The 23,613-nt window shown below is 40.1% G+C and overlaps 1 protein-coding gene across 1 annotated transcript in view; it reads right to left on the reverse strand.

Moving 5' to 3' along the window:
* Positions 1 to 591: 591 nt before the first annotated feature.
* The window catches only part of GCLC (glutamate-cysteine ligase catalytic subunit), a 48,827-nt gene continuing 25,805 nt past the window's right edge, over positions 592 to 23,613 (reverse strand). The window contains exons 3-16 of the mRNA XM_054493615.1: positions 23,279 to 23,461; positions 18,641 to 18,754; positions 16,969 to 17,027; positions 16,734 to 16,867; positions 11,658 to 11,732; positions 11,069 to 11,185; positions 9,955 to 10,093; positions 9,389 to 9,501; positions 8,283 to 8,375; positions 7,872 to 7,976; positions 2,902 to 2,983; positions 2,717 to 2,820; positions 2,515 to 2,635; positions 592 to 1,426 (exon numbers count right to left, since the gene is read on the reverse strand). Coding sequence (XP_054349590.1) covers positions 1,215 to 1,426; positions 2,515 to 2,635; positions 2,717 to 2,820; positions 2,902 to 2,983; positions 7,872 to 7,976; positions 8,283 to 8,375; positions 9,389 to 9,501; positions 9,955 to 10,093; positions 11,069 to 11,185; positions 11,658 to 11,732; positions 16,734 to 16,867; positions 16,969 to 17,027; positions 18,641 to 18,754; positions 23,279 to 23,461 — 1,651 coding nt within the window. The 3' untranslated portion in view covers positions 592 to 1,214. The remainder of the gene's footprint in view (positions 1,427 to 2,514; positions 2,636 to 2,716; positions 2,821 to 2,901; positions 2,984 to 7,871; positions 7,977 to 8,282; positions 8,376 to 9,388; positions 9,502 to 9,954; positions 10,094 to 11,068; positions 11,186 to 11,657; positions 11,733 to 16,733; positions 16,868 to 16,968; positions 17,028 to 18,640; positions 18,755 to 23,278; positions 23,462 to 23,613) is intronic.

Consider the following 23,613-nt stretch of genomic DNA (forward strand, 5'->3'; position numbering starts at 1 on the left):
GCATATTACAGTTTAAATATTTATGCCTGTAAAGATCTGCATAATCTACAATACAGAGTTATTTCAGAAGCAGTTAAGACTTAACTGGTTGAGAAAAAAAAAAAAAAACAACAAACCTCAAAGCAAAGCTATAATAATTATCTGAAACTTATTTACAATTAAACATTTAGGGTCCTGATTCACAAAACTCAGTGCCTTTCATGATTTATTGATGAGTTTTATAGAGAATGTAAGCAGTATGTAGAATATTCCCCAGGTAAAATCTGGAGTGAATGGCTTTTAGAGGAAAGTCTATCAGTATGCTTAACTAAAAACTAAAGAGTGACAAAACTGTATACAGCAGCAATCAGAATAACAGTCCACAACAGAAGAACTAACGCCATTTTTGACAGTATCCTTTGTCGGTATAGGAAGAAAAATGATTGCCACCCCCTACCCCCACCGCCAACTTTTTTAGTTAAAAAAAAAATTGTCCTTAATAATCACTACATGTGAATTCTGGGTAATAATCTCCTTTCTACAGAGTTGTGTTTAAACTTAATTCCTGCATCAGCAAATTTAAACAAAGAAAAGTTCCTTTGATAACAGCCATCAGAGTTCAATGGGTATTTATTCAGAGGGGAAAGCTTGGGGCAAGGTGACCAAGTGATTATTCCAATTGCAAAAGAAACATCATAGATAAGGTGCTAGAAACCCAAGATTACCCTTGAAACACTTTCAATGGATTCAAGTGATTTAATGTACACAACAAAGGAAATGACAAAGGAAAATTAATGAGAGAAAGTGTTTTTAAAGAGAAAAATTTCAACAAATCAGGTCCCAGGTAGTCTTTAAAAGAACAAAAATTTACAGTAAACATTTTAACTCTGGAATGCAAGTATTGTACAATTACCAGTACATTACATTTACAAAACTGCTTAGACAGTAGGTTGCTCCAGAGTAAGAATTTAAAAATGTACAAGCCAGTTCACGATGACTTTAGATATGTTATTAAAATACATTGTTAATCAAAAATACTTTACTATGTACATGTACACTGTATAAACTCTAGATTTACCTACCAAAGAAAGCCTTAATCAATTTCCGGCTCACTGGCCCAGAAAACAGTACAGTTCTAACATTAGTCTTCATATCATACACATGGGCTGAGAGGCATGGTACTGTAGCCAGTTCGTCAATAAAATAGTAACGCATTTTTCTTTCCTGTAGAACATCTAGTTGGATGAGTCAGTTTTATTTCCACTATATTTTACTTTCCTAAATGCTGATCCAAGTAACTCTGGGCATTCACATAATTCATTTGCAATTTGGTTACACTTCAAAATAAGGCTATAATTCATTTTATCAGTTATGACACTGTCTTGCTTGTAGTCAGGATGGTTTGCGATAAACTCCCTCATCCATCTGGCAACTGTCATTAGTTCTCCTGCGGGCGGGGCAGGGAGTGAAAAAAAAATTAAAACCACGTAAGTTTTTTTTTTTTAATAAGTTGATATTTAGTGGTCAGCATAAACACAATTCTGGAGAGAAATTAATATGTCCTTTTAGTGTAGCTGCATGGCAGGGGGTGGGAACATCTTTCATAGCATTTGAAGAACTCCTCCTGGGCAGGAATTCTAGGTTGCAGGCAGGCAATGAGAACACATACATCCAGTTTCTATGGTACCTGTTAGATGCCACCCATATGCTGACACTGCCAGCTCTTAAGGGACAGGAGCCAGCACATGTGTACAAGAACATGTGTCCTCCCGTTTGGCCAGAGGGCTAGGACTACAAATGCCAGTGTCATGAGACTACCTCAGAGGACTGTAGGGTCCCTTGAGCGATGTTTGATCAAAGAGGTGGAGAGAATAAAGAACAGTAAGTAGAGTGAATGAAAGGGGAAATTGGCAGTATACCATTTGAGGGGTGAGGTAGGGTTCTATGGCTATCCTTTGTGACTCCAAAAAGTTTACAGAAGCCTCGAGTTAAATACAGATGCCATTACCATTACTGCTGTCACTTTATTAACAGCTGACAGCTCCCTTGTGCCAAGTACTGTGTTAGTAGTACTTGGTTACTGTACTGTACTGTAAGTGTAACCTCCTCAAAGCTAACAAAGAAAGGGGATTCTCAGGAGCCTCATTGTATGTACAAAGGCAGGCTGAAGAACTGTTCAGCTTATTTAACTTACAGAGTTCCTTAGCCCTATAAAAGGGCCCATGATGATGTACAATCAACACAGTTGGACGTAAATGATAAGTAAGCAATCCAGATGCCATTTCATCATCTAAGATGCCAGTGATTTTAAGATGCACCCCTATTTTATGAACTGATAAGAAAAAAAGCACTGCTAATCTAAATTATGAGTGTCAAAGATTATAAGGTGAATACAATTGCAGAAATATGAAAATGTGAAATAGTGTGCATGAATTAAATACAGCATTATTTTAAAAGATTACTTTAAGAAATTGAACATTCTAAGATTGTACCATTCTGTCTATATTATGAGATTAAGAAAAATAGATATCATACCAGATGCTCTCTTCTTAATTAGCTTTAGGTAATTTAGAATACTACATCTGGTGTCCACATCCACTTCCATGTTTTCAAGGTAAGAGTTCAGAATTGGGATCAGTCCAGGAAACACACCTTCCTACAAGAAGCAAGACACGTTATGAACTCCCTGCTAGGGGATGTGCACAGTGAGGCGTACCGTACAGGGCCACCCTCCTACCTTCCCATTAATGATGGTGTCTATGCTCATGAGGGTGTACTCCTCTGCAGCGAGCTCCATGCTGTTCTGGGCCTTGCCACAACCATCCACCACTGCGTTGCCACCTGCCGGAGAAGAGGGTCAGGGGAGCTTTAGCAGCTTGTTGCAGCATAAGCTGACATTAGAAATCTAAGATAATGTAATACCTTTGCAAATATCTTTCCTGAAATAAAACATTCCCTGCAAGACAGCATCTCTTTTCTGTGCTACCTTCATGTTCTCATCAACCTAAGGGAAAAAAAGAATCATGACTAAGTCAAAATATTCTTGATCAGACATACAAGCTGCAGCACCTTCCTCACCTTTGCAGTGAGGACTCACTCCCTTAGGGATTCTACTTTCTGCTCAAATGCTTCCCAGTGGGAGGAACAGGCTTTTTATTTATGTGAGGACTGTATCACTCAATCATGGATTGGTATGTGATTTTTTAACCAATCAGTGAATTTTAAGAGAAACTTAAAACCCAAAACTTATATTCATGTGGAATGTCTGCATTTCAAAGCACCTGTGTGACTGAGCCTTGCAACAGATATACAGTGTTGGGAGGGCAGGTGGCTGGTTCCCTTTATATAGCAGTGTCTCACCAGGAGTCCCAGGGTAACGAAGGCAGAAGGCAGGACTAGAACCCAGTTCTTCTTCTGTTTTTTAGAGATGGAGTCTCACTCTGTTGCCCAGGCTGGAGTGCAGTGGTGCAATCTCAGCTTACCCCAACCTCTGTCTCCTGGGTTCAAGCGATTCTTCGTGCCTCAGCCTCCCAAGTAGCTGGGATTACAGGCCTGCACCACCACACTCGGCTAATTTTTTTGTATTTTTAGTAGAGACGGGGTTTCACCATGTTGGCCAGGCTGGTTTCGAACTCCTGACCTCAAGTGATCTGCCCACTTCAAACTCCCAAAGTGCTGGGATTACAGGTGTGAGCCACCACGCCCGGCCTATAACCTGGTTCTTCTAAGTTGAGTGCTCTTCCCCTGCTGCCTCGCCATTGGGGTTTTGCCTCCCCACTTTAGTGAGGAAAGGCAAAGACAGTTCATAGGTTGTCATATGTGGAATAAGGTTACAGCCCTCCCAAGGGCAGAAGATCACTGCTTTTTTACCTACCTGGTGCCTCTGGACATGTAGACTCACTCATGAAACCGAAAACTGTTTTATTTGTGAATTCTCTGTATCTCCAATGACTTTTTAAGACACTCAAAGCAAAATTAAAAAAAGTTTTTAGTAGTAATCCCTTATTTTCTATAATGAAATCTTATGTGGGACCTCAATATATACAACAGTGACCAGTTAGAAGGCCAGGCTGAAGTGGGACAGATGGTACATAAGCTCTCTTGATTACCAAGTCTCCTCCCATATTCATTATGCAGGGAGTGCGATTGTTATGGTTTCATTTTTTAAGAGACACACAGGACCTTCTGAAGAATCTAGATACTCTAGGAGCATACTCAAATAAATAGTATAAATTCCACCATGGCTGTGAACATCTGCTTTCATTACTAATATTTGTTTCTTTTTACCTTAGTCTTGAAAAAAGTTCATAACGACCACTTATAATTTCTGCTCTGATGACTTCCTTTCAAAGTATATTTTACTTTGCTCTTTAGATTCTCAACTACTTTGATTTAAAATCTTTTTGCTAAGACATTTAAAGCTATAATTTTTCCTTAGACATCAGCTCTGCCAGCATGTCTTTCACTTTCCTACACAATCTGTAATTCTAGTTTTGGTTAATCTAAAATCTACCTGGAAAGACATTTTCAATTTCCAACGTTAAATTTCTCCAGAATATCTCTTTAGTTGAATTTTAGTGGGAATGCATGCTGTACTATGTCTACTTTTGAGAAGTGAAGATTTTCTTTAATTTTTGTAAATCTTACTCATGGCATTTGAAAAAAGATGTGGTATGAGATATGTAGTATACGCCATACAACCAAGCTTATTAACCATGCCATTTAATTCCCCCATATGGCCTTTCCCATCCTTTGATTATATGGCCTGTCAGTTACTGAGTAACATGCAAAGTACTCTGCTAAGTGGTTTACCTCCATTAATCCCACATGGGCTTACAACAGCCTACTTATTCCCCTCTGGGATACATGTGGGAAACTGAGGCACTGAGAATAAGTCACTTGTCCAGGTTAAAAGCCTAGTAAATAGTACCAGGGATTTGTGCATTTAGTTCTCACATCAAAGCCACATATTACCCATCACACTAAACTCTTTTCATGTTACATTTCATGGTACAAAAAGGACCACAGCTTTCATATCATCTTGGAAGAATATATAAAACTGCTTTCTCTGTCCCATTTAATAATTTCTACCTCACATTTTGCCTGATACTGCTTTGCCATTCCTGCTATCATTCCAAAAGGTCACTATGCAGCTCTTGTCAGCATCTGTCCTTGTTCTAGGTATATCTTATGCAAACTGTGTTGTTGCTATTTTATATTATCTGTTTCAGCTGTTTAATAGGATAGAGTTTAGTCTATTCAAATTTGTTTTCATTTTATTTTCACCATTTTATGTTCTGTGGGCTATTGTTTCATCACTCCCCTGGCCCCACACCCAATTTTGTGGCACTGAAATGTATTCGTGGTTCATTTTGCCACCCTTTCGCCAGCAAGTTTTCTATACTATTAATACTATTAATTTTTACTATTAATAGTTTTCCTTAAAGAGGTAGTTTTGAAATTATAACTCTCTAAGTGTCAAGCACTAATGAGTATCTACCATTCATCTCCTTCCATATCCCCTTACAAGGTGCTATGGTCTGAATGTCTGTGTTCCCTTAAATTCATACACTGACGCCTAATGCCCACTGTGACAGTATTAGAAAGTAGGGCCTTTGGGAGGCAATTGGGAGGACCTCCTTTGGGAGGTCATGAAGGCCCTCCCCTCATAAATGGTATTATGAAGAGACACCTGAAGAGCTAGTTAGCCCCTTCCAGCATGTAAGAACACAGCAAGAAGGCACCACGTATGAACCAGAGAGCAAAAGCTCTCACTAGACACGGAAACTGCCGGTGACTTGATCATGGACTTCCCAGCCTCCAGAACTGTGAGCAATACATTCCTGTTGTTTATAGGCCACCCAGTGTAAGGTATTTTTGTTACAGCAGCCCAAACAAACCAAGACACTAGATAAGACTTCTGGCATACTTTTAGCCCTAACTTGACCCATTCAGTTTTGTTGGAATCACCTGAAATTTAAAGAATAATTTGGCTGAGAAGATTATTCTGTGGTTGTTAATTCTTTACCTCTCGAGATTCTGAAAACTTCTTTCCATCTAGCATTTAATGTTGCAAATGAAAAGTAATATCAGTTGATTTTTCCCCCCTTGGCACGTCTCCTAATTTTTTCTCCTGTCCAGACAGTTAATTTTCTCTTTGAGATTAATAAATGCCTACATTTGAGTTAAGTATTTGTCTCATCCTTAAGGGAGACTTATTAAGGAAAAATTCTATTATTTCTTTGATTATTGTATTTTATACCTTTCCTATATAAACTACTCTCCTCTTCTAAATTATTACACAAACATTGAATTTTCCAGAGTTTTCCATGCTTCAGATTTTCCATAATTTCCATTTCTTCACCATCCTGCTGGGATTAATCTTCATTTGGTCTTTTAAATCACTACCTTGGATATTCAACATCTGCTCTACTGGTGAGAATACTCACCATTAAATAAGCACCATCTATAATGCTTGTTTTATGGATGTGACTGAACCTCTCTAGAATTTGTCTGAGGCCACTAATTAGAATTCCTTTAAGAACTCTTTCCAAAGCTGAGCATGGTGGTTTGTGTCTGTAATTCCAGCTACCTGGAAGGCTGAGGCAGCAGGAGGACGATCATTTCAGCCCAGGAGTTCGAGACCAGCCTGAGCAACATAGTGAGACCCTGTCTCTAAAAAAGGTTTAAAAATATTTTTTAAAAAATAGTAATTCTTTCCAGTTTCTTTTTTTTTCAAGAGATGGGATCTGGCAATGTTGCCGGGGCTGCAATAGAATTCCTGGATTCAAGCAATCCTCTTGCCTCAGCCTCCTGAGGAGCAGAGATTATAGATTTGCGCTGGGCCCAGCTTACTTTCTTGAAGTAACTAAGTTTGACTTTACAGAGTATACCCTTGCAAGACCAGTAGGCCCTTCTCTTTAAGGCTGTTAATTGTTCTCAATTTTCTGTTGCCTTCCAGGCATCTATTCTTATTTATAAGCAAAGGCTTAGACTGGTAGCTTACATGGAATCTCTCTTAGATGGATTTGGTCTCCCCAGTAGATAGGCATGAGGGCAATGTGGGCCCACAGAGTTCTGTGGGTGACCTTTGGTCTGCGTGTGAGGAGCAGGCAGGGATGGGCTGACCGACTTCCTTCAGGGGGTGTGGGGATGAGCACAGTCTGGCAAACCCCTCATGGAGGAAGGAGATGCCCCAGGGGCAGATGCTGGAGCTAAGCAGTTTCATTCCTGCTTCCATGTTTGCTGTGACAGGGTTGCCCTACTTCTCCATTCTCTGGCCCCGAAACCCTCAACCAGGAAACCCTGCGGCAGGGCCCTCTCTATTTAGCAGTTTTTCCCAGCCACTCTCTGCCAAGAGGAACCCTGGCCCAGAAACCAAAGGCGTTCACCTCCTCAGCTACTGCCCCACAACCCACAGCTCTGCTCCCTCATCACCTGGAGTTGTTTTGCTGGCAAACTGCTCCCAGAAAGCTTGTTTTTTGGTCTTTTGGGGGGCTGATTAACTCCAATTTGTTTTTCTGAGAGTTCAATCCCATCCAAATTCTTCAGAAATATCTCAAGTTCAGTTCTACTGAGGAGACTTTTACCGGTATTCCAGCAGTTACACTTTCCCTCCCCATCCTAATTTAACATTGTAATCAACCTGGGATTTTGTGGTGGATGAAATCAATGTGTAGGACTACTTCTAGCCATCAATCATCTTGAATGGGAAGCGTCTAGAAATTAAGCTTAGGTTTAAAAGAAAATAAAGAATAGGGCTGATGGAGAAACATTTTATTGCAAAGGGTAAACAATTTCAAATGAAATCAGGTTGGAAATAAATAGCGTATATAAATAAATATAACTACAGATAGATCTATACCCATCACCATAAAGAAACATATCCTTACCTTTGACAGTGGAATGAGAAAATCCAATTTGTAGGAAAGGATCACTCTGGTGAGCAGTACCACAAACACCACATAGGCAGAGTTCTCAAAGTCTGTTAATTGCACCTAGACAAGCAGAAGCCCAGAGAAGTTATGAACCAACTACACAAACATGCTCTTCCCTGACCCAGGCCCTTCCTCAGATCATGTCATTCCCAAGCCATCTCCTAATTCCCCATCTGGGTCTGGAAGCCCTTTGCTCACATCTATTTTCAGAAATCAACCCTCCTTAACTTGGACTGACTTGCTACCATGCACATACTTAATTTTTATTTTATATTTAAGAGGCTTCTCATAGCAGCATCAGAAGGGTGATGAACAGCTGGCAAAAGAGTACTTTTGAGTCAGTTCTTGCTGATGCGTGTGTCTTACCTCCATGGGTCGAAATTCTACTCTCCATCCAATGTCTGAGTTTGGAGGAGGGGGCTTAAATCTCATTGTCTGCCAATTTGTGGACTGAATATTCTATGATACAAAAGCAGAGAAGAAAACCAACTTTTCACACATCCAGGAAAATATTAAGATGATCTGGTATTTAATTAAGGAAGAAGACTGCTCACTGTCCATACCAAATTTCAATTGACAAAGACAAAAAGGTACAATTTAAGATTTTCTTGGAGTGTGCTCTTTTAGGAAAACAAAACAGCAAGTGTTTAACAAAAGCTAGAGGCCCTATCCCTGCAAGCTTAATCTCACCCAGCTCCTACTCCCTACCTCCCAGCTACAGGGCAGCATCTGAAGAGCCACGGGGTCCCCACCTTCATCCCTGAGAATTCTAGGAGCCAGTCTGCCTTTCCAGGTGACACTGGACACTTTCATCTGAGAACCCTGTCACACGACAGTTGTTTCCTTTCTTCCTCCTCTCCTGGGAATGCTGCTGCTTCGATGACCCCAGAACCTAAGAAGGGTAGCTGTTTCTCAATACATTGAGAGAGTTCTTTCTTGGTCCTGACCATCTTGGGACCCGATGGCAAGACTGGAAGGATTTATATCTCCTTTTGTGAGTTTGGTGGGGGAAAGAAAGGGATATAGACGGTATTTCAAAAGGTATATATGTCAATGTCCACATATAACATGACACAGAAATAAATCTATGAGAAGTCTATCTGCAAAAAAAAAAAAAGGTGATATGTCTGAAGCACTGAAATAACTGATCAGGTTATTTTTTGTGCAGTGTATGTTTGAATTATTCACCACTAGGCAAATAAGAAAATACTGAACAATAAAAAAAAATTAGAATCAGTGAGATAAACAGTAAGAATCGTAAAATAAGAGTACTTGAAACCAATTTTTTATTTGTCCAAGTTCTTTACTGCACTAGGTAAATGAAAGTCTTATGAAATTTCTTTTGTATTCTTCACAGGTACAGAAAACTGCCTCCCCATGTTGGTTTGTGAAGTGAAATGCATATAAAACAGAGGATTCCAGACTCTCAGAAGTCAATAAATAAATAAATAAAAATAAAACTGAGAAGATACCTCAAAATGGTCAGACTCATTAGCATCATCCAGGTGTATTTTCTCTTCAAACAGTGTCAGTGGGTCTCTAATAAAGAGATGAGCAACATGCTGGGCCAGGAGATGATCAATGCCTGCAAAAAGAGATCACATGGGAACTCACTGCAGAGCGGGAGATACCACTTCCTCTTAGTCCAGAAAGATGACAGGATAGCTCAGGAAGTTTGAAGAAAGGGTGTCTAGAAGCTTGAAATAGCTGGTTTGATTAGTATCCTCACCTCACCCGCATTTTATCCTGCGGACACTGCGGGAGTGTCAGCGTTTTATTCGCTACTTACACAATGCCTGCTGGGGCACTGGTGTGGACCTAGACACAGACCTCCAAAGTAAGCTCCTTTTGCTAAAAGTCAAGAAAATCTCACAAGTATTTGGAACCTGAAACTTTAGGAACAAGCAACCTCATGAGAAAAGTTAAAGACTTCGCACTAAAAATAGCAACCAGACCAGGAGTCAGCAAAAAAGTGTAAAAGAGCTTTGAAGAACTAAAGGCGTACAATCAAACCCAGAAAGATGGAGTAGAAACCCACCTTCCTGCAACAGCTGTTCGTAGATCTCTTTATCTATTGTCAAGTCGATGTCATTATATTTCTCACCACACTTAGATAAATAGCTGTCTATTGAGTCATACCGGGATTTACTGATCCTATAGTTATTGTTCTTCAATGGCTGAAGATTAAAAAAATATATAAATGAATATGCTATATAAAATGAGTTGAATATATTTTTATATATGATAATTATATAAAAACCTCAACATAAGATACAGAAAAAAAGTTAGTGAGCCCTAAAAAGTATTATTAAGGAAAATTATATTTTTTAAAATCTGAAGGCAATTTAAATACCCTTTTTTTCTGGTATGATTTAAATATACTTTTTTCTTTTAAAAGCAGATCACTTTCATTCTTATTAAGCTAGGGAAAGTAAATACTAAGGTTAAAAGCAAATAAATAAATCAATCTATAATGTAAGATAAACCTATCAAAATAATTATCCTTTAAAGTTTATTTCTACTTAGAAAGTATGTTCAACAATTTATGAACAATTACTTGAAGACCACAGCAGTAGTAGTATAGCCCTGGTTGAGAATATCAAAACCACTTATGAGGGCTCCTTTAAAAACACCCTTGTTCAGGTCTCATCCTAGAGATTCTTATTTAGTAGGTCTAGGATAGGGTCTGGGTGTCTATTTTCAAAGATTTCCATGTGTGGTTCTGATCCACACCCCTTGTTGGAGAGATGCAAGGGTTACTTTACAGTTCAACGTGCAAACAAGAGGAGCCATCTCACCCTTATTAGTCAATGCCTAACCTTTTACATGGAAAAAGAATCTCTGACAACAAATTATACTTTCCACGGCAGAAAGCACCATATACAAAACACTCATGTGGCACCAAAAAGCCTTTTCGTACAAACAGCCATCAGCACTTCCAAAATATAGAAAACTGGCACTACTAATTTTAAATGAAGCTAAAACAAATACAGACATCAACATATGATAAAAATTAACTCCCCACCTAGACCAAATTTTTTCCCCATTTCAGATAAAAATTGCAGAGAGACATCCTGAAATTGCAAGTAGTTACAAAAGATCCATTTTACCTGCCTGATTTAAAAGGGCTATTAAGGAAAAATAATTCCCACCTCCAGTCCTCGCTCCTCCCGAGTTCTATCATCTACAGATGCAGAAATCACTCCCCAGCGACAATCAATGTCTGACACATAGCCTCGGTAAAAGGGAGATGCAGCACTCAAAGCCATCTAAAAACAAACAAAAGTCAGCTCCTGCAAATTCAAAGTGTCACTTACATGCTAAAAAAGGCTCCATGCAGTTATATTTCTGATCAAAAAGCATCAGTTTATGCAACCCATACAGAGCTCCACCACATGTACCTGTGCCTATCTTACAGTGAAATATACCAGGAAGAATCCAGTTCCTTGGGTTTGATTCACTTAAATCATCCTCTCTCTAATGTGAGCACATGAAGTATGGGGGACGGAAAATGGCCACATTCAAACTTGACATTTAACAAATCAATGTTGTACTAGCAAGAGTAAACTTCTACAGTGTAGACTCTCAGTTCATTATACCTAAACCTGCATACTATTTATATTAGTCCATTTCTGACTGAGGTCTTAACTGGACTTAAATAGCACACTGTCAGTAAATTCTGCACATGCTATCTTATTTCATACGAAGTAGTATTTAAAATAAGAGGTAATTTCTACTTACAACAATTGGACAGATAGTAGCCAACTGATCATAAAGGTATCTGGCCTCAGATATACTGCAGGCTTGGAATGTCACCTGTTTAAGAATTGCAAAGTTATTAACACCAAGGAATCATTAGCATGCTCCCCAAGCAGTGAAGTCAGAGAAGGAAGGTGCTGGGGAGAGAGAGGCAAGTTAACAACGCTTCATTAATGGCAACATTTAATGCAAGAGTTTTGTTTAAAAGCTGTCTTAGGTGAATTTAACTAGAAAATGGTATTTAATTATGTTCCGCTGCCTATAGACAACTAATATAAATAACCAAGGTCCTAAGTGAAATAAGATTAAATAGTCAAAAAAGAAAAATAAGACACAGACATACGATGACGTTTAGCAAAGCATTTTCTCTTCTACTGGCTTGTTGCCTCCCTATCCCTTCAGTCAGTGAGGGATGAAAAAGGAATTTGGACATGTTAACTATTGTTTTCTTTCTTTCTTTCTTCCTTTTATTTTTTTGAGATAGATTCTCACTCTGTCACCCAGGCTGGAGTGCAGTGGCGTGCTCTTGGCTCACTACAAGCTCCACCTCCTGGGTTCACGCCATTCTTCTGCCTCAGCCTCCCGAGTAGCTGAGACTACAGGTGCCCAGCACCACGACTGGCTAATTTTGCTTTTGTATTTTTAGTAGAGATGGGGTTTCACTGTGTTAGCCAGGATGGTCTCGATCTCCTGACCTCGTGATCCGCTCACCTCGGCCTCCCAAAATGCTGGGATTACAGGCGTGAGCCACCGCGTCTGGCCAACTATTGTTTTCAAACTTTACTGGTGGCAGTATGGTGAAGAGCTTGGAAGGGGGCAAGACTAGAAAGACAGGGAAGCAGTTAAAATCCGCACCTGTCAAGGAAAAGGCTGAGGAAGGATGTGGGGAGAGTGATACTAAAGTCAAAGTAGCAGCCACTGGTGACCAAGGGGAGACTGAGAGTGGGGGATGGCTTAGGTTTTGGGTTGGGTGTTCGGAGGTTAGAGATAAAGAGGGGTCATGACATGATGGACTTACGAGGCCAAGAGAACAGACAGAAAAAGAGGCCCTCTAAGTGGCTAGGTCTTCAGGGCTGGTGCCCAGAAGAAAAATCCGAGTTGTAGAAAGACCTGGGGAGTAGGGTCAGATAATGTCCTGAAGATAGGGAGATCACCCAGGAAGCCTGCACAAGGACAGTAGGTAGGACACTTAAGAGTTAGGCAGAGAAAAAGATCATATAACTTGGTGAGCATAAATTCTTTGTTACCTATAACTTGGTGAGCATAAATTCTTTGTTACCCAACAGAAACCAAAAAAAAAAAGACCTGCTTTTTTTTCCAAAAGGGTAGAAGGGGCAAGGAACACAAATTGTGTTTGTGTTAGCACATTTGTAATAACTGCAAGTTGGGAACAGTTTTAATCTCCTCTGTTGTTATTCAATAATGACAGTTTGAATTTCATGTTGTTATTCATTAATGACAGCTTGAATTTAGTGTTGGTACACGAAATAATTTCAGTGTTTAAGACTTGAAATAACAGCAGCTAAGTGAATATTTTACTGTTATAATCTCAACCTGTTAGTTCCAATGGTTTTAGCTAGATCTCAACTTTGTTTTCCACAGCAGGCAACGTCTATTGGAGACTCAAGTTTGCCTGCTCAATTATAACCGCATTTCATGTCAACATGGAGACTATATTAACTAGCCATTACTAGTTTAATAATTAATTCAACACCGAGAAAAGCTGTCATAGGCATCAAAGAATAAGAGTTTCAAAGGTTAAAGTAGACACAAATTGATAAGGGCTGGCAATTAAGTCACTGATAACCAAACCAAGGGCAGTTTCTGCAAAGAGGTGGGAACTTGGAAATCACTTTGCATGTCGCATGAAATTACATGAGCAGCGAGGAAATGGGAGCTGGTACGCGAAGTCTTTATGCACTTATTTGCTGAAGTGGAAGCTCCAGAAGGGCGGGGATCTTTCTTCCCATTCTCTATCCCAAGTGTGCAGGACAGCATCTGATACCTGGTTAGTGCTTAACAAATAAGAATCTTGGGGAAAAAAAAAAGGGGGGGGTGCTAAAGAGGATAACATACGGTCAAAGGTATGGTGAGAAACCTGAAAGACCGGGACCCCAAAGGCCAAACTGACAAGGCATTGAGATTTTAAAAAACCCAAAAAACAAAAAACTACATGTTTCCCAAGTATTTTGATTAAAGAATTATTTTGAACATGCATCTCTTAGTTTTTTTAGGTCTTTTTTGTGTTGCTCTTAGGTATTTGAGTGTGTGTCATTTTTGTTTTTAAAAAGATACTATGAGAAGCTGGTTTTCTTTCCAGTTTTTCAACTGGCTTCTCTGAGATGGCCTAGTACACGATACATAATTCGTAGATGAATCCTGGGAAATCCAACCCCAGAGAAGTATACAACAGTGAAGTGACTTAGTTATTTTAAATGCATTTAGTAATTAGCTTTCTTAGTCTAGAGCTGATATGCAATCAAATTAAATAGGACATCACTGTGGATAATGGCTTTAATGGAAGGAAAAAAAGTTCTTATACCTTAAAAAGCTATGAACGCATGAGTAATCTGGGCTTCTAGTGTCCTTTTGAGGCATCATATGAAGGAGACACACAATGTTGCTAGGAAACTGATGGGGGTGGGGTTGGGGGTGGAGGAAGGAACTAAGAAAGATATATGTTAGAAACTGAAACATCTAATCTAAACTTTATCTACAACCCAGATTTGAAGTCACATGACTTTGGGGGGGTGGGAGGGGCTACCATAACCTGTCATGAACTTAGTGTTTTTTTTTGTTTTGTTTTGTTTTGTTTTGAGACAAAGACTTGCTCTGTTCCCCAGGCTGGAATGCAGTGGCACGATCTTGGCTCACTGCAACCTCCGCCTCCCAGGTTCAAGCGTTTCTCATTGCCTCAGACTCCTGAGTAGCTGCGATTACAGGCACATGCCACCACGTCTAATTTTTGTATTTTTAGTAGAGATGAGATTTTGCCATGATGACCAGGCTGGTCTCAAACTCCTGACCTCAAGTGATCTGCCCACCTCAGCCTCCCAAAGTGCTGGGATTACAGGCATGAGCCACCGCGCCTGGCTGTGAACTTGGTGCTTTTTAAATGATTCCTGAAAAGCCCCACAACAGTCAATAATTTGAATGTGGTTAAAATCCTTTTTGTTTTATACAGTAAGTCTTCCATTAGCCTTACGAAATTACTTTTAAACTATTTTTTCTACTTTACTGTAATAAGTAGTTTCTTTTTTTTTTTCCATCTCTCTAATGATACATAATAGATGTACACAGTTTCAGGGCACATGTGATAATTTAATACATTCATATAATTTGTAAAGATCAAATCAGTGTACTTGTGAAAGACGTTGTTTTAGTGTTCCACTGAAGAGATATAAAGCAGGGATTTCGGTGGTGAATTGGCAAAATTCATTTCATGTGCCACACACTTTATCTGAGCTAATGATTTTTTTTAAGTGGAGTAGTGAAACTGTACATGTCACTGGGAAAAAGAAAACAATCCTAAGCTTACATTGGATGGAAAAATTCTATCTACAAGCAACAAAAATATTTATCATCTACCATTAGGAAATATTTACTGGTATACATACAGTGTTTCAGTGGAAAGAATATCCCTTTGGAACCATATCAGAGAAACTATGCGGTCCTTGGCAGAACACCCTGGTTTAATATTAAACCAAGAAAAGGCAATCAATACTCTAATAGCACTTATACAATTTTAAAACCATGTACTGTAAGCTCTAGAACTTAATGGTTTTCTTTAGAAATACTTGTAATTAAGATAGGAAAACAGGCAGTTAAAAGTCGAAAGATCTCTTTTTTCGTGAAGTGTGATAGTTTATGTTTATTTGGAAGTCACATATTTTATACTACCTATAAATGTCAAGAAAACAGAAAGAAATTATCCTTGGCCATGTTATTTAAACACATTCAGAATGGAAAAATCTGATTCCAGCATTCAATTTGGATTATACTTAGTTTTGAAAATAAACAGACCAGAGATATATGCACAAGAAGTGTGTGTGCATGCTGCAGCTGTTTGAGGTGAAGGAAGGCTGGGTTCTGGGTCTCTGCACTGAGAGCAGTCAGGCTGGGGGCTCAGAGGGGTCTTACATGGGTCCAGGCTCTGCACAGCCCCGTGCCTCTAAGGACGCCATTTTTAATCAGCTGAAGTAATCACAAATGGATAAAATTTTCTTGGACATTAAATAATAAGCAGACGCTCTCTTTTACTTCTGTTAGTTAAGGCAATAAAATAAATATTAGCTTAGAGTCAGACCTAGAAGGGGACTTAATATCACCCCTTCTTTCAACTGATGAAAAATCTGAGCCAAAAGAAGTAAAGGGAGTTGCCCAAAAACCTGAGTAGTGACAGAGCCAAAAGCCAACTGCAGGCTTGTGTGTGGCCACCTGATGGGTTCCATGCTCTTCCACTCTGGTCCTAAGTGAGCTTGGACACACTCACTGCCAGGGGCACCATCATTTAAACAGATCCAGGAAAATTTTTAAATGGGTAGACAGAGACAGGCTCCTGTATACTTTACTCAGGGGCAAGACAAACACAAACTGCTAAATATTTACCCTTTTTATACCGCTAGACAGCTTTGCACAAATCCCTTGGATCACAAAATCATTGGAATACTTCCATCAGAGCTCATTTTCAGAGTTTTGAACAATATTTAAACCACCTCACTAGCCTGTCACGAGATAGCAGTAAAAACTAGGCATATAAAAAGAGAAGGGAAACAATGACAGAATATATTGCATTTTAAGTTAACTGAAATTATAGTTATAAAGGTATATATACCATATATACCTTTGTGGTGAACAACAGAGTCTGTAGAACTATTAGTCATAGACAGCTTCCAATGAATTTGCTAATATAATTTCATTGTTTTTCAGAAAGGCATACCAGCTACCATTTCAACCTCATTAAAATGTGATTTTTGGAACAGGAAACATGCATATATAAAGAAGTTAAAAAACAGAAATGGATGGAACACTTTGCCTCTCTGTATATTTAAACTATACCTGGAGACAGCAATTGCCCATTCCAAATCCCATGGCATCCATGTAAATATGATCCGGCTTAGAAGCCCTTGAAGCTTCATCATCCTCAGGAAATGTTTCTATAAATGGAGATGGTGTATTCTTGTCCTTAAATACTGTATTATAAAAATACAAAAATAAAAATGGTTTAGAATCCAGGATTAAACAACAATTCATCATGTATCTCTCCCACCCCACCACCTCTCAGTAGGCTTACTTGGTACATTGATGACAACCTTTTCTCCTCTCCTATGTCGGATATTTCTTGTTAAGGTACTAAAACAGACAACCAAACGTCATAAATTGGTCACCTAAGAGTCATCGTGTAAAAGAAGAATTTGATTACATACAAATAAGTGAAATGAAATCATACCTCAAATTAGTTCTCTAAGACAACTCAACAGAAAATGTATCTGTGTCAAGATACTACAAGGGAACTTTCTGATTAAAGGTTTTGCATTAATATCAATTCTTTGGCTCCTGCTCAAGAATGCCATTCTGTCTCCTGCTCAACCCCTGCTCCCAAGGCTCCCTGTAACTTACCAAATCAATTCAGGTATTCAAAGTCTGCCATGGTCTGCTTTCATTGTTTGCAATATGTCCCAAATTAACTCCAAAGACTTTGGTCAAACTTTAGTACCCACTTTGCCCAGGCAACTCGGGAGCCCCAATACCTTGCTCCTCCCTCCCTCAACTCTGCAGGATTAATACTTATCCTCCAGACTCATGCTTGTTTAGTCCAGAAGCTACCAGGCACACAGTGGCCACTGAGTACTTGAAATATGGCTTGTCCTAATTAAAACATGCACATGCTGTGAGAGTAACATATACATCAGATTTTGAAGACTCCGTACTAAAAAAACGTAAAATTACTTGTGAATAAAGGATTACATGGATCAAATGATAACATTTTTGGACATATTGGGTTAAATAAAATATAAAATTATGTTCATCTGGTTTTTACTTTAATGTGGCTATGAGAACATTTACAATTACGTGTTTCTATGGGCAGTGCTGCTATAGACTCAGCTTAAATGCCACCTCTTCCGTGAAGCCTGCTTTGATTGCCTCAGACAGAAGCACCTTACTTTCTCCAAGAAGGATTTCTGGTGCATCTTTTGACATCTGTCATAATCTATCTCTTCTTGAGCAGCTGAATTATTTTTATTTTCCTTTAAACACACGACAACATATGAAGTTATAGAAACTATGTCTACAAATATGTCTTCCCCAAAAGGCTCTGCACATAGCAAACGTGCGGGCCTGTTAAAGGAATGGATGCTGAGAAGTCTCCATGTTCCCACTCTGGGTCAGGAGCCTAGGCTCAGGATGACAGATGAGCATGCATTGTACAAAGCTAAGATCAGACTAGTGAGAGCCTTAAAGCAACTTAAAGGCTCAGAATTGAGCGACAAACCAACAGAACTCGAAGTTAATGGAAGAGAAGAAAGAGAGTGCCTATTATACATATCAGGTACTGTATCTATTTTATAAGTTATATAAAGTAAGATGGGCAGATCACAGATACTGATGGTTAGAGAGAGGGAAAAAAAGTAGAAATAACTAAGAGAAAAAAAAATCCCAGTAGGCATTTACAGACCTAGGACTGAAAATAATCTCCCTGTTAAAAGAGGTCAGTGGCTCAGCTAATAACTTTGTGACGAGTTGGAGAACTGACAAATCAAGCCTGGTGCATGCATCAACAACCAAGAAGCCTGGGGGTACTGAAGATGTGAACAGGTGCACATCTGCTATCTTCTCTGGTTACTTAGGAAGAGAGCCAAAACTCAGTTAATGCTCAAAAAGGATTTCTAGAGAAAAATACTACACTCTCAGAAGTCAGGGGTCTAGTGAAGGGCATCTGCATTTCAACACAAAGCCATACTCACCTGAAGCGAGGGTGCTTGTTTATTGCTTCATCTGGAAAGAAGAGGGACTTGGAAGCTCCTCCTTCCACTGGGTTGGGTTTGACCTCGGGCAGTGTGAACCCAGGACAGCCTAATCTACAACAAATTGAAGAACTAAATAGATGGGATTTGTTTTCAGGAATTAATTGTGTGCAGTCTTGCCATCACTGCACCTGCCAAAGACACCTCATTTCCAGTATCCCCTTTTCAGAAGGTTTTGTGCTTACAAAACAAATGTGTAAATACTGTGCCCCTTTACAACCACTCCCCATACTTCTTGCTCACAAGGATCTTCTTTTAATTCCAGCCCACTACTAACTTTATCCAAGTCTCCACTCACTCACAATCCACACAGCACTTACTTGGGTCCTCTCCATCTCTTCATCTAATAGGAAGGACTGATAGAACAGAAGTCATTTCCCTTGGTCACATCAGCTGTCATGGGTGACAGGTGTCCCCCTACACGGCCTGCGAGGTGTCTTCCTTTTCCATCTCTAAACTCTCAGATTATCTTTGGACCTGCTGCACGGCACCACTGCCTCCCACTTCCTGGTAGGTTCTGTTTGAATCTGGAAGGAGCCTGTTTTTTGCCTCTGTAGGTCACCTCATGAGTCCCTCAAGATTAGGGAGCGTCTCTGCAGGTGTCCTCATCTACCCCTGAGATCACCCTCTAAAGTCTGAAACCCAATCCTATTCTCTTGACTTAAGGAGCTCTAATTTCAACATAGAAAAATGAAGCTCCATATTTATTCCTAAGTGTAAAGCTCAAATTCTACATCACTTTTAGTTACGGCCCCAGTTTTTCCAAGTTAGGAATTTGAGGTCAATATTACATGTGCTGTGAGGGGGGACAAAGACTAAGCGAAAGCCAAACAAGGGAGGAATTTTAAATTAGTGGGAAGAAACTTTTGGCTTGAAGGTCAAGACTAGCTCATATCTTTTTTAAAAAATGGTTTTTTTTTTTTTCTGAGACAGGGTCTTGCTCTGTCTCCCAGGCTGGAGTGCAGTGGTGCAATCATAGCTCAGTGCAACCTTGAACTCCTAGGCTCAAGTCATCCTCCTGCCTCAGGCTCCTGAGTAGCTAGGATTACAGGCATGAGTCACTGTACCAAGTTGTTCTTTTTTTTCCAGGGACGAGGTCTCACTATGCTACCCAGAATGGTCTTTAACTACTAGGCTCAAGTAATCCTTCTGCCTCAGCCTCCTAAAGTACTGGGATTACAGGCATGAGCCACCACACCTGGCCATCAATGCCTACTTTTAACCCCTACCTTTTCTTAATATAAAATAAAGTATCTGTTGGCTGCCCACATCCACCTTATAAACAATTGAAGGTAGTGATCTTATCTAGAAAACAGTTCCCAGCTACAAGGGTTCTTGAGAATTCTTGAAGCTATGGGCATTATTTACTATGAGCCTACAACCTTAGGAATAGTCCTTTGGGAGAGTAATAAACTTAAATCTGAGGGGATTCCTTGCTCACCAGAATCAGATTGGATGAAGAGAGAACGAGAATGTGTTTGTGTAGAAGGGAGAAGGCAGAATCAGAACTTGCATCTTCGGACACCTACAGCACTGGTTCATTCTAGACCAGTGCTGTCCCACAGAACTTTCTGGAGTGATGGAAATGTTTAATATCTCCACTATCCAAACCGACGTGGTAGTCACTAACCACATGGCTACTGAGCCCTTGAAATGAGGCTAGTTCCTCAGTCACATCAGGAACTACAATTTTCATTTTATATAATTTTAATTTTAAATTTAAATAGTCACATATTACTGTTTTGGACTAGAGTTCCACACTATAGATCTTTGCATCTTTATAAAGTCACCCTGTTGACACTTAAGAACCAGAACACTCCTTTCTCTCTTGATCCTATACTACAACAAAACTTTATCATTTATTGTGGATGTATAGGGAGGCTTCTAACCACTAAATAACTAATAATTATTGTTTCAAGTCCCAAAATACCTTCCTATATGGACAGGGTATAAAAAACTATACATATAATTTTTTCTAAATTACAGGTTTTTAGAATAAAGCTTATTCCTCTGTCTCAACTCTCCCTTCACAATGACTTAAGATGCTGAATCTTTTTTATTTATTTATTTATTTTGAGACAGAGGCTTGCTTTGTCACCCAGGCTGGAGCAGAGCGGCACAATCTCAGCTCACTGCAACCTCCGCCTCCCAGGTTCAAGCAATTCTCCTGCCTCAGCCTCCCAAGTAGCTGGGATTACAGGCGCATGCCACCATACCTGGCTAATTTTTGTATTTTTTGTAAAGATGGGGTTTCACCATGTTGGCCAGGCTGGTCTCGAACTCCTGACTTCAGGTGATCCGCCTGCCTCGGCCTCCCAAAGTGCTGGGATTACAGGTGTAAGACACCATGCCCAGACGCTAAATCTTTTTTAAAAAGGCAACTATCCCATATGGAACCATTCTCAAGGTAAGGGACACATTAGGCTTAACCCAAAGCTTTATTTTCTGGCCCAGAAGGAAACACCACTGCCCATCAATCCTATATATTCTTCAGCTTTAATACATAAAACAGTTCTGGTTTGTGTTACAAACCCCCTCCCACTTTCTTAATTTGCTAAGTGAAATGTACAATCCTCTTAATGTTAAGGGGAAAAAAAGGAAAATGTAAGGTATTAAATTTTCTAGTTCACTAGAAGTTGTCATTTAACATCTGTAACCTACTCCTTGGCCTCTAGTACTCCAAGGTTTTCAGGACAATGACCTATAGCAAAAGCCTTGATGTGTCTTCTCTCCCCAGCAGTTCATCGACTCTGTCATCTTTTAAACCACCCACTTTTCCTATCACCGGCACCCACAGGCATCCAGGCAGCCCTTGTCTCCCCCCAGGGAGCTCCCTCACTCACCTCCTAGTAAGCCCTGGCACCAGCTCCACAGCTACTCTCACACTACAGCCCAAGTGAGGGCTGCAAAGCAAAAAGGGGATGCCATCTGCCCAACCCAACCTTTCCAAGGCCTTCAACTGCTTTTAGGAGAACAACTAAAATTTATGGTTAACCTGACCTGGCCTGCCAATTACCTGCCAGCTTCCCTTTACCCCCATACCTGCACTTCCTCCTCAGCCTCCTAGTCACACTGGCCAGCTTGCTTTCTTCTAGTTCCCAGGAAGTCCCCGCTTGTTTGGTTCAACCTAGGACTTCTACACACACTGCTCCCCCTCCCTAAGACTTTCCTCCGCTCCCCATTCCTATTTCACTCCCCCTAGAACCTCGAACATCCCACCCCCTCCTCCTCCACCCACCAGAGCCCACTGGATACCTAGGTTGTACTCTTTGCTCCCCATCTCCTCCTCCTAGCACGGCCCCACTTGGACACTTATGAATCTATGGGTATTTGATTGTCCTTCATCCCCCCAGCTCCACAGAGACACAGCTGTCCGTCTTCACTCATGAGAGCATGCCCATTCTGCCTGCAGCAGGCACTCAAGTGTCTGAGTGAATGGCAAGGCCAATGATTTTTCACCTCCTCTTTCAAACATTAGGTCGAAGAAATGTGCCCACTCTAATCAAAACAAATCTGTCCACCCTCACCCAGCTGGGTTTTTCCCTTCTGCGGGGGAGAGGGAAGTGACCTGTACATACAAAATGAAGGTATCACAGAAATAGAGATGCTTCTATAAATGTTAGATGGCTGGCTTAAGTAAATTTTCAACTATTTAGATGTTACAGTAGAGATATAAAAAAAAATAGAATTCCCATTTAAATGCCCCTCTGAGGCCAATGATATGACCCTGAATGGCTGACGGACATGTATCAGAGAAAAGGTATAAAAATAGTTCAAAGTGTTCTCCACCATTGATACCAACCCCCAGAGCTCCTTTGAACTTTGAGGAGCTAAGTATACTGTCACAATCTGACAGACATCTAGCATAGATAAATCACATTCATGTTTTGGCAGAAATGTATTTTTACATAGAGGTTCTATGTATAATACATATGATATTCATGTACCTCATTCTAAGCGAAGAACATAATTTCACTATTTACTTTTATGTACTTTTGGTCATAACTAGATTTGATGACAAACCCTAAATCTTCTTTTCTGAACAATATGCAAGGACCTAATGACTCACGTTGTTCATAGAGTTATTGGTATCGATAGTGCTTTGGGAGCACTGCAGACCCTCCGATCTGCCACTGATGCCGCCATATGCTAGCAGGTAAATGCTGCTTTTTCAAAGTGCATGAGGGCGCAACCGTCACAGTCACCAGGGGACAGCATTCCAGAAGCTTTGGCTACTGCTTACAGGGTCAGAACTGTGTGGCAGGCGTGCTGCTCCCTCCACCCTCGCCTGCGGCAGACACGGCCACACTGCTGGTCTGTCATCACAGTATCCTGGTCTTTCCCACTGAGGCCCCGCTGAGTGCACTCACCACGGTGCAGCCACCACGGCTGACAGAAGCTGGCATGCAACTGTGCCTGCAGCTCTACTGTTACAGAGTCTATCAAGTGCAGTCTATAAAAGATAAACTGTCTGTAACGTATGAGGATTGTAGGGTGGAATGCCTGGGTCATGACTTGCTCTTTTCATTACCTGTATCTCTGAGAGATCTGCTGGGGCATGTTAATATAGGAACTAACCTGGGAAATGAAGTTATTGTGCAAAGAGCCTGATTTTCTTCTAATATAGAAGTAGCCTCCTTCCGGCGTTTTCGCATGTTGGCCTCAACTGTGTTGAACTCGGACATTGTTCCTCCGTAGGGCTGTCCCGGTGTCCCTTCAATCATGTAACTCCCATACTCTGGTCTCCAAAGGGTAGGATGGCTATGGAGGAGAAATAATTTAGTTCCATCTTATTCTTTTGCTATAGTCTGCTCAATTTTTAAGTTTTTAAAGTTGCTTTAAAAGTGTAGAAACCATTAGGTATAAATGAAGCTAAGAACTCCTTCACAGTTCTCAGTGATTATTACTTTTCC

Source organism: Pongo pygmaeus, chromosome 5 (genome assembly GCF_028885625.2).
Source record: "Pongo pygmaeus isolate AG05252 chromosome 5, NHGRI_mPonPyg2-v2.0_pri, whole genome shotgun sequence".
Lineage (NCBI taxonomy): Eukaryota > Metazoa > Chordata > Mammalia > Primates > Hominidae > Pongo > Pongo pygmaeus.